This window comes from Hemibagrus wyckioides, linkage group LG11 (genome assembly GCF_019097595.1).
Source record: "Hemibagrus wyckioides isolate EC202008001 linkage group LG11, SWU_Hwy_1.0, whole genome shotgun sequence".
NCBI classification, from domain to species: Eukaryota; Metazoa; Chordata; class Actinopteri; order Siluriformes; family Bagridae; genus Hemibagrus; species Hemibagrus wyckioides.
In genome coordinates this window covers 17,647,517-17,659,816 of record NC_080720.1, presented here as the reverse complement: position 1 = coordinate 17,659,816, position 12,300 = coordinate 17,647,517, and the positions used below count along the sequence as shown (strand labels likewise).

General features: G+C 37.2%; 1 protein-coding gene across 3 annotated transcripts in view; it reads right to left on the bottom strand.

The window, feature by feature from the left end:
• Positions 1-12,300, bottom strand: part of grm4 (glutamate receptor, metabotropic 4) — a 149,037-nt gene that overhangs the window by 35,158 nt on the left and 101,579 nt on the right. For all 3 annotated transcript variants that reach the window (XM_058402072.1, XM_058402071.1, XM_058402073.1), the window contains one exon: positions 10,111-10,327. In XM_058402072.1, coding sequence (XP_058258055.1) covers positions 10,111-10,327 — 217 coding nt within the window. The remainder of the gene's footprint in view (positions 1-10,110; positions 10,328-12,300) is intronic.

The window sequence follows — 12,300 nt, the reverse complement described above, 5'->3', positions numbered from 1 at the left end:
ATGTGTTTGCTCATTTTAGACTTTTATGACTTGACAGTGTTTAACTTTTGTTTTTTTGTAATTGTACAATTTGCGATGCTGAACCTATATTATTTGTGACACCAGGCGAGACTACATAGTCAGCCAAATGTCTTCTAAAGTTTGTGGTTGTTGAGCTGACTTCTTCCACTTCATCCGTCTAGATGGCTCCTACCTGTATTCAATTCAATTCAATTCAATTCAGTTCAATTCAATTTTATTTGTATAGCGCTTTTAACAAAGAGCATTGTCTCAAAGCAGCTTTACATGAGAAACAACATAAGAAAACAACAAACATATAAACAGTTTGCAAGTTTGATGAGTATGGCACAATGTAAATGGTAAATTGACTAGCGTTACAATTGTAAATATACATATAACACATAAAATGTACTTGAAATATGCCTACTTGCCTTCTTTGCTTACCACAGAAAGTCTCAGTGGTCTCAACCAAAATATTTGGTCTATTATGATCGACTAAGCATGCTTCAATCAAAAAGTGCAGGTTCTTTTTAAAACACAAAACAATAAGACTGCAGCAGAGAAAAGATCTTTTGTTCTGCAATGCACCCCAGCTATGAAATAATCTTACAGTTAGTGGTGATTGCTCAGACTCGGACTCAGTCTACCCTGAAAATCTATTTGTTTAGTCAGGCTTAGGTAAAGGCACAGATTGGGGGAGTTCATGGGTAAATTGTTTTGGTAAACTGAGAGTTTTTGATGGTCTTGCACTCCCCCAGTCTCACATATTCACTCATGCTTGCTGATGGTGGAGCAGCAGGATGTATTTTGTCCCACAGTGCCCTCATGCCTGTGTTACCTTCTGGCTCTGCCTTTTTATTATGCTGTTAGAGCTAAACCGGCTGGGGTCTCCTTTTGGTCTCTGATCACAATATACATCCTTTTAGGTCACGTATGCTGTTATCATACCTGATAATCTGTTCTCTCTGTCCACTGAATTACATATGTACTCCTGCTGCCTAATACAGTGTCAGTGCCAGATATGCTTTTCTTGCGTTAGCTCTCCTCCACCCGTGGACTAGTCTTCTTCATCTTAATGCTCTACTTATGCTTGCTTCCTCCTGTGTAATTTAGCTCTGAGCTATCTTATGATCAAGCTCCAAAGTATTTCATGCCAAAGACTTATTTTACTCCTGCAGTGAATAATGTCATTTGGATACAATAGATTAAAACGTGTCCTATGATCATTCTAGGACTCTACTTCATAATAGGTTCAAACCAAAATTTTTCTTCCTCCTACTGTTTGTCTTTTCTCATGCTGTGGTTTAGGACATTTGCTTCTCTCCTCCAAGGTTGGGGGTTCAATCCCTGCCTCTGTCCGGTGTGCATGGAGTTCTCCCTGTGATTTGGAGACTGTCTTAAGTTTCCTCCCCCATTCCAAAGAGATGCATGGTAGATTGATTAGCATCTGTAAATTCTCCATAGTGTGTACATTTGCAATGGATTAACACCATGTCCAGGGTGTGCCCTGGCTCCAGGCTCCACAGAACTACGTGTAGGATAAGCAGCATAGAAAATGGATGGATGGATCTTCTCAATCTAATCTGGTGTCACCCATAAGAAAAAAAAGGTACCAGTTAAAATCTGGTTCTTCTCAAGGTTTCTCAAGATTTCCCCAAATTTAATTAAATACATATTGTGAAACCTTCCCTGCTAGATTTCACACCATGTTGTTACTCATCCATATCTGCTAATATAACTCAGTTTCATGATCAAGAAACAAAAGAATTAGCTTTTAGGCTTGGCAGACTGAATCTCTAGAGGCCTATGCAACAGAGAAGTGGACTGAAGACTCACTTGAATCCCAACAGGGACGGACTTGCACTTGCTGGAGACCAAAGTCTCATGAAATATTATCTTGAATAAAACATGAACTAAAAAATCTAAATGAACTAAGACTACCGCCCCCACCCCCCCAAGGTTTAAGTTTTTATTGACCTGCCATGCACAGTAATTTACTGCTCACAGCAGTCCAACACCAGAAAATAAGTTCAGAAAGCTGGGTTGGGAGCAGACTTGTTTTCACAACATGCTGAAGTCCCAAAAAGGCAAATCAGAAAAACAGATGTCCATGGTTTAAATAATAGAAAAGGAAATTAAAATGTACAATTCCTGAAAATATATCCAAAATGCACTATAGATGAAATGTTTCTGTTTATTTTTATATGATAGACAGAATCATATGCATTATGCATTATTAGGAAGTTAGTAAATTCAGGAATTTAAGATAAATGCAGCCTCTATTGGTTATGGACACATTTACTTAGTGAGAAGAAAAGAGTGCATACTAAGGGCTGTAAACAACTCATACACACTTAAGTTCACAGGTTACATCACATTGGCAATGTTTTCCATATTGAGGGTCATATTCACTGGCAGTTTATTCCAAAACAGAGCACGGATTGCATGAAAAATTGTAAATGTGAAAGCTGTCTTGCAGACCAGGAAGTGCACCATAGTACAGACCCCATGACTAGCTGTAGGAGGTACAGAGAAGAGGTGAGGTGCTTTATTCAGATTTGGGGTGAAGAAAAAATACAAGAGCATTTCAAAGGAGCCAGGAAAAATAATACTCAGGTTAATACAGATTATTACAGATACAGATTATTACGGCCCATTCAGAGTATTACATTTACCATTGCACAGGTCAGTTGCATCAGCTGGCAAATTTGAATTGAAGTAGCATCTGCTACTGAATATGTGAAGCTTAAGGAGCATGCAAAAACACTTTATCTACAGTTGAGAGCTGCAGAAAGTGACTAGACAGGCTATGATATATGTCATTTTAATCTAAAAATGACCAACTGTTGCAGAAAGTTTAATGGGACCACAAGTTATTAATGTGAGCACACCATGTAGGCTATTTTATGTTTGTATGTTTTTTTCTAATTCACTATTTTTTGCTGTCAGTTCAATAAAATAATGCCTGTGTTTTTGTTAATTTGATGTATTTTCCTATAAAGAAACCATGTCCATGGCTTGAAGGACAAGCTGACCAAGCACTCATCTGCGTTTGTTAAGTAGAATAATAAAATTAAGTCCTTGAGAATTAGCAATACCCCTGATTAATGATGTCTCTTCTGATTTCCTCCATGCAAAAATCTATTCTGCTTTGAGTTATTAAAGCTGTTAAAATATGTGAGCAGATAAAATAGAAAATAATATTTTAATAAAAAAAAGAAACGTTTTAACTGAGGTGTGGGAAGTTGTACCCAATGTCTATTATGCCTGAGGCAAAGTGTACTGTAAATGTTGGCAATTCATGATCTCATTACTATCATGAATGTGTGCTTTAGTATTTTGTATATAAGTCATCGATGCACATATTAAAAACTACAGTATATAATTTGGAGGGACATATAAAATGGAGGGACTGTTTATCAGAATACTCTATTGATTCCCTCAGGGATAAAGTTCCAGTTGCTCACAGTACAATCTAAAGTAAATTGAAATATAAGAAGTAAAAAGAAATATACATATTAAGTTAAAAGTAGTAGGTGCTGTACAATAAATGAATTTCAAATCTTAAAACTGTATAATTGCAATTTTAAGAGAATTAAGCAATAGCATAATTACTGAAATTTGTGTCACTGTCCAAATAGTTATATAGTTATTGTCCAAATATACTGTATATTAAGTCCTGTAAGTTGCGAGGTGGGGCCTCCATGGATCGGATTTGTTTGTCCAGCACATCCCAAAGACGCCCGATTGGACTGAGATCTGGGGAATTTGGAGGTGTTGGAGGTGTTGAAGTCAACAGCTCAAACTCATTGAGCTCATCAAACCATTCCTAAATCAGCATTATCCTGCTGAAAGAGGCCACAGCCATCAGTTTCCATGAAAGGGTGTATATGGTCTGCAACAATGCTTAGAAAGGTGTTACATGTCAAAGTAACATCCACAAGGGTGGCAGGACCCAAGGTTTCCCAGCAGAACGTTGCCCAAAGCATGACACTGTCTCTGCCGGCTTGCCTTCTTCCCATGGTGCATCCTGGTGCCATGTGCTCCCCTGGTAAGCGACACACATGCACCCAGCCATTCACGTGATTGAAAGAAAACGTGATTCATCAGACCAAGCCACTGCTCTGTGGTCCAGTTCTGGTGCTCATGTGCATGTTTGGTGGTACACAGGGGTCAGCATTGGCACCCTGACTTCTCCTAAGCATGTTGTTTTTCATTTGTGAATATTCTAACAATATTCTAACTAGCTTGGGAAAAGCAGCAGTGGCTACAGTCAGTAGCAAGCAGAACTGGAACATTTTCTCAAAACCTTAATATCTGGTGTAGTGGAGCACTTTGGCTTCTCAGTAAGTAATATCTCAGTATGCTGATGGTCAGCGAGTGGTGGACCGCAACATTACCCTGGCACTATTCCCACAAACATGTCCACACATCTGCACTGAGTCTGTCAGAAGCAAGAGATAAAAACATACACAGATGAATCAATTAAGGCTAAAGAAATCATCATGGCAATTGGGAAGACTGAAATCATACTTGCTAGTAGACAATGCAGGATTCAAAGACATGTCTAGAGCTACAGAGAGCTATCTGACTAACAGCACAACTACCTAACACCGAACGTCAACTAAAGAGATCCGACCTTCAGACATGTCCCAAACCATGAAAAACACTGGACAAAGAAAATGTGATTCATCAGACCAAGCCACCTTCTTCCACTGCTCTGTGGTCCAGTTCTGATGTTCATGTGCACGTTTGGTGGTACACAGGAGTCAGCATTGGCACCCTGACTGGTCTGTGGCTATGCAGCCCCATACACAACAAACTGCAATGCACTGTGTATTCTGACACTTTTCTATCAGAACCAGCATTAACTTCTTTAGCAAGCTGAGCAACAGTAGCTCATCTGTTGGACCACTGTTCCTTCCTTGGACTACTTTTGATAGATACTGACCACTGCAGACCAGGAACACCCCACAAGAGCTGCAGTTTTGGAGATGCTCTGATGCTCCCAGATGTCTAGCCATCACAATATGTCCCTTGTCAAACTCTCAAATCTCTCAAATCCTTACACTTGCCCATTTTCCCTGCTTCTAACACATCAACTTTGAGGACAAAAATGTGCACTTGCTGCCTAATATATCCCACCCACTAATCAGTGTTATTGACATAATGTTATACCTGATCGCTGTATGTATGTATGTATGTATGTATGTATGTATGTATGCATGTATGTATGTATGTATGTATGTATCTGTCTATTTCTCTCTCTCTCTCTCTCTCTCTCTCTCTCTCTCTATATATATATATATATATATATATATATATATATATATATATATATATATATATATATATGTATATATATAAACACTGTATATTATCAGTATTAGACCTGGCATTAGACCAGCAGTGCCAAACTCCACTATCTCCAGTCAGCTTTAGCAGAAAGAAAATGTATCTAACTGTGTCCTCTAGGGCTGGAAGTGAGCGCTCCTGGTTTAGACTGTTCTCTTATTTACATCCCTTCTATGACACTTGGGAAACAAACAAAAAACAGATTTTAGACATAACTGCTAGCTGCTTAGATGATATGGAATAGGCCTCAAATATTATCTGTGCCATGCACATGCAACATTTAGTAGCCTAGACAAATGCCTTATATAATCAGTGTAATCACAGGCATGTACATCTCCGTGAATTATTGCAAAATAATTCCTCAGCCAAATCTCACCTCTTATACTGATATATTTTGAGTCCCTCAATTCTGTGTGACATTACTGATCGTATTAAAGGGTGAGTCAGCAGTGTGAAATGAAAACAGCCTGAGTACTAAATGGTACATAATAACATGTTTGTCATGGGACATTACAGTCAGGCATCATATTACACACTCTTTGCTCTGCTATGTATGTAAAAATCACCATCAAAGAGGGTGTAAAGAACAGCCTTCATGATGCAGCAGATCCAAATTTGTAGCTATAACTGTTATTCTGCTTGCTTGCTCTTTCGGCTTCCAGGGTGGATATGCAAACACCCCCGTGGCTATTAAGAGAGAGCAGAGTGTTGCAGAGATTCATGGCTGCTCATATGCCTGCAGGAATTTTTTTCATGCCGAGGTCCATCTAACATCCTCTATTTCTTAACATCCTGTGTGTTCTTATACAGTCACTTGGCTGAAGATAGCGAGAATGTTGGACCAAGTCAGACAAATCAACAGTGGCATCAACATGGAAAGAAACAACTTTCTAAATTGAAATCATTGTTTTAGAACATCAACTAAGGTTTCTGCCATAAATACCAGCTTCTCTTACATGCAGCATGTGGGTGTACAGCAGGTATTGCTGAAAACTCAAAACAAGAACTGACTTTTTGTGGATACAAAATCTATTCAGTTCAATTCGTTTTTATTTGTAAAGCACATTTAATAGTGCATTATAAAGATACTATCATCACAAAGTATCTTTACAGAAATATTATAAATTCAGCATGTAATTTTTAAATTTATATATTTATCCCTTATGAGCAAGCCAGAGGCAATTGTACTGAGGAAGAACTCCCTGAGATGATATTAGAAAGAACCCTTGAGAGGAACCAGACTCAAAAGGTAACCCATCCTCATCCAGGTGATCAATATGGTCAAATTAGTGCAATTATCTAACCAGGATTACACCTTAAATGACCTAAATTCATAACCAATGATCTACTGTATATTAGAAGGTATATTTATTATCATATCATAACATTGTTTCATTCATTTATGATAAACAATTTTAATTATATATCATATTGTATTTTTTTATATAAAGTACATCAAAAATATAATACCCACAATCACTCCTTACAAAGTACCTTCTTAATCTTACATCAGGACATTCAACAGGGATTAATAAACAGGTTTCTCCTAAGCATGTTGTTTTTCATTTGTGAATAGTCTAACAATATTCTAACTAGCTTGGGAAAAGCAGCAGTGGCTACAGTCAGTAGCAAGCAGAAACTGGAACATTTTCTCAAAACCTTAATATCTGGTGTAGTGGAGCACTTTGGCTTCTCAGTAAGTAATATCTCAGTATGCTGATGGTCAGCGAGTGGTGGACCGCAACATTACCCTGGCACTATTCCCACAAATATGTCCACACATCTGCACTGAGTCTGTCAGAAGCAAGAGATAAAAACATACACAGATGAATCAATTCAGGCTAAAGAAATCATCATGGCAATTGGGAAGACTGAAATCATACTTGCTAGTAGACAATGCAGGATTCAAAGACATGTCTAGAGCTACAGATAGCTATCTGACTAACAGCACAACTACCTAACACCGAACGGCAACTAAAGAGCTCCGACCTTCAGACATGTCCCAAACCATGAAAAACACTGGACAAAGAGCTATTTTTTTTTATTTACTATGTTTAACCTTGTTATATTTTTATGCAGCTTTTAATGTGAATTTTGCCCATTGTAACATTTTTTTTTTTTTCAAAATTGACCATGAAATTCTAGTGTATGAATTAAACTAAAATTTGAGATGTCTTGGGATCACAATTCTTTGTCATTATTTAGCAAGTTAAACCTATGATGGTTCATGATGGTTCTGCTCATTGTGTCCAAGCATATATTAACTTTCCTGGCATTTTTTAAGAATTAATCTAGATTAAGCTAAGATTTTTTTTATTATAGTAGAGCTGCGGGTTTTGCCTGTATTAATAATAAATGAAAGTACTATGCAATAACACATGTTAAAATGTACATAATGTAGCAGATAGTTTTCTTTATCTATGCAATTGACTATTTTTACTCACTCCTCATTCCATTTCTAACATTAAAGAAATAGCAATTGCCGGGCGGAAAAGCTTATTCATTTAAATAGAAAAAGACTTGGGAACTTAAAAGAGTAATGCCAGAAACAGTTAATTCCAATTTACACTTAACAAGCTCATTTAGGTAATCTTTATTCCAACAAACTTTTGAACCCTGGATGCATGAGCTGATGAAAACCCCAAGCAAACAAGAGGGCAGGTGGTAATCTCTGGTTTCTGATTAGGTGTTATCTCTTTTTGTCCAAAAATCATTATTTCCTTTTGCACACTCCCACCTGCATAAGAATAAATGCCTTACACTCCTAGGTCTGACACTTTTTTAGGGGGGCAGGGGGACGGATCCCAGCCCCAATGTGTCCCTCTATCTTACACCAGCTATCCTAAATCTAGCTAGTGCAGATGTAGCCCTGAAAATAATTACCTTGCTGATGGTAGTTTCCCTACCATGTGATAAAATGCATCCTGCCATTTGTTCTACTAAAATGCAATTTCACTCAATGCAAGAAAGAGGTAGTAAAATGTATGATTCTCATAGAAAATTTCAGGGTAATATTACACAGTGTGACACAGCTATTGCTCTGTGCCCCTGAAGGGTTATGGAGATTGTTCTCATTCAACACCTAGTGAAATATGTTTGGATAATATTCATTCTCTGGGAATTGTAATGGGAACTATATTTGAATAGTGTATTGGCTTAAAGCAAATAAATGCCACCTTTGGGATATGAGCTTGTCTGTTTTTGCTTGGCTCATTGTTGTTTTCCAAGGCTATAAGAAGTATAATACATTCGCTGCAAAAGAGTATCTTATTACTTCAGCTCTCCATAAATTGCAGTTTAATTTCATGGTGCTTAAATATTTCCTGGCTTCCAAATTGATTTGTCTTTCTCATTGTTGAATGTAATTTGATACTTTCAAATCAAATCTGCTACCCACGTGCACACTTTGTAGCACAAAGGCTTGAGATGCTTATTTTGCTAAATAACAGCACCACTGTGCTCATTGTGTGTGTCTGTGTACTGTCTCTACACAGAGCAAACCAACAAATGTGCTAACAAATGCCTTCATGGTGACCGTAGAGGCTGAATGGTTGAGAGATTTCATGAAAACTTTCCTTCACTGAAAATAAATCTTGTAAGATGTGTATAGAGCATATCAAAGAAGATAATAAATAAATGAAGTTAATTCTGTATATGCAACAATTTAATGTTTTAGTATATTAGCTATTTAACAGTGCAGGGAAAAGAGAGCACACAGGAAGTCTAGCTCAGGTTCATTAGGTTAAGTTTACTTATTTATTCTGCTCAACCGCATCTTTTAACCTTTCTAATTAATTAATGAGTTGAATCAGGTGTGATTCAGCAGGGAAATCACTGACCCATGCTGGAGTTTGTTTAAGTGAAATTTTAGATCTTTACTTACTTAAATGATCCTCTTTGCCTGTTTGTACTGTTGCTCTTATCTCTAGTAGTGTTTATTTCAAAGCAAGAGCCTATGCACTCTGCCCCCATTTGATATTGGGAGAGCATGTTGACAGTGGGCTTTATCAAGAGGTGGGTCTGTGACAAGAGATAAAGCCAAATATTTCCTTTGACAATAGGCAGAAAACATCTTCCAAGTTGTCAATCAACTGAATTTGCAATCTTGCTGAGAGATACCTATAGCTTTAGAGGCTTGCAAGGATACAACATAGTAGCAAATAAATCAAATCACACAAAAACCCTTCGTGCAACATTTTCGTTCAACCCCAGACGTGCAAGCCAAACATGCTGTCCACTAATCAACCATTTAGAAGCTCCACGCACTTGGTCAAAAAATTTGTCCATTTCTTTCTAAACAATTTCCCATAAAACCTTTACATCATGTTTGGAAACAAAGCTAAATAAGAGTCAAATTGAATGGATGCGCTAAAAGGACTGTACTACCTATCGGGAACTTTCATTTAATATTATTAAACTATTATGATTGAGCCTTGTAGCACAGAGTTTCATCATATACACTACATGAAGCTATTATGTATATAGTAAAAAACACAGAATTTTCACACTTACTGGACAAAGTTTGATCTAGTTTCTCATTTGTAAATCAGCCACACCCTCTAATTCATACCATTCTGTTTATTTTTTACTAGGACCATTCGTGGTGCTATTGCTCTTAGTTGGACAAAAGGAAAAAAATTAATTAATGTCATTAGTTAACAATGCCAAAAAATGAGCCTTATTTAAAACACCCAGTCTTCGTAAGGAGGAGGTCAGTAAGACTAATAACTATGAAGGCAACAGACTGACACTTACCATCCTCACGGGACTTCTGGATGAATGCATCCACCCCGCTTTCTCCATAATTTCCCTCGGATGCTACAGTAGAAACGTAGTTCCACCCCATGTGTCGCACAATGTCCACCATTGCCTGGGCCTGGTAGGTGTCTGGAGGAACCACTCGAGAGAAGAAATCATAGCGTGTGTTGTCACTCAGCTCTGGTGCTGTGGAAGCATAGCTCACTTGAGGGATCTGTTGGGGATGAGAGCAGAGATTCACAACCTCATTCAGTGCTTTAAATACTCTACTCCTACAAACCCTTCCAAGCATAAATCTGACAGCCTTCAAGGTACCTCATTAAGACAAATAACCACAGAGATCTCTTACTGTGCCTGCTTTCTTAGAGATGCTGTAAGGTATAGAAGACTTCAAGTATATGTGAATGTTACTGACATCTTAGTTATTAGTAGCACACATTTTTTATTTTTTTTGCTGGATTTGCTTTAGAAAATGTAACACCCTTCTTGAGACTAGTAGAGGACTTCTTCAAATGTTTTATACTAGGAGGCAGTATTTAGCATTTTTACCACCTCCCATCTTTAAGATCCACTTCCAGAAAAGGAAAGGTTACACTTGCTTGTCAAATCTATCACCCTTGTGTTTGAGCAGCAGGTTCAAAATGGCAACATGATTTCACACCAATCTGATGTCATCATTCTCACCACAATGTGCCAACAGATGTGTGCTATGTAAAACATATGTCTACCTGCACAGCTACAGACAGAGGATCTGTTTCAATATGCATTGGCCAATTGTGTCAGGTTCAATATCTTTTTGCATTACTCACCAAATAGAAAACCAGCTCTCAGGACATTGAACGTGACAACTGCAGATGGACGTGTGGTAACACAGACATGGTCAAGGTACCTTTATGGTAATTTCCGTGAAATCGTTTAGAGTCTTTTTTTCCTCTTTCAAATGATTTGGTATTTTCTCTTGTATTGCATTTGGGTTAAATAAAACATAGGCAAATCTGAATATTATATAATCATTTACATGTATTTCATTCACCTTCATGCCTCAGGCCATACCTACCGCTTACAATGAAGTGGACCTCACTGAATATATTATAAATGCTCCACTATTACTTCTTACTTCTGCTCTTTCACTGACTTTTTTATGTTTAGTCATTTAGTAAAATATATAGCAGAATGAATAAACCTATGGCATGAAATTAAAACTGGACATTATTAAGTGTCTCTAGTTATCTAACAATAAACCAATCATAAACCAAAATGGCTTTTGTAGCAGGTCTGATCTTCTGTGTCAGTTTATCACATGCATTTATTGAAATTATTTAGCAGAATGCTAGCTAAAAAAATGTTAAAGACAGATGGAAATCTGATCAGTTTAAACACAGATTTCTGATCGATACAAAATCCATGAATGCATCTGGCATAAATGGTAATGTGAAGCACCACTGTGACAAAAACACCCACATTGAAGTGTCTCATCTATAGCCATAAATTAATCATCAATGATTAGACATTAAAAGGTAACTGTTAAATTTTAGTCATTAATTGCTTATCTGGAGATTTATAAGCAAGGAATTGTATGTAACTGGGACTTTTCTACTATATTTTCTATTTTATTGAGTATTACTGATTACTATATAGCCAAGCTCTTTTTCTGCTCAGTTTAAGTATGCATGCATCCTCAGTTGAAGATAATCAGAACCTAATGGGCACTTAATCATAATAGCTACCTTTAAAATAAATGATTTGCAGAAGCTTAACCCATTTGTGTGTTTGTATAAATTTGTAACATTTATCCTGTGACTCAATGCCATTATGAACATAACTGTTATCCTCTCTTTAAATTAAGTAATAACATTAATGCTTATCAGTATTATCATTACAGTTATGCAGAAGCAGTCACTAGAGCTCTGACATTTGCTGAACTGTACATGATAAGTACAATATTCCTCACTTATATATACTTCCTATTTGCATGTTATGGTGAGCTCATAATTCACAGCTGGAGCTGGTGGCTGCTTGCAGGCATGGAGAGGCTTGTAGATAAACTAATTTGAAACAAATATGCCTCTTCCATATCTAACAGTGTTTCTCGACTGTTATCAGCTGTTGTTTACTCTGATAGGAGATGCAATTTTCACATCTGTTACTGTCAAGCTAAGTGGAGCAGCAAATGGCTGAGCTGCAAGA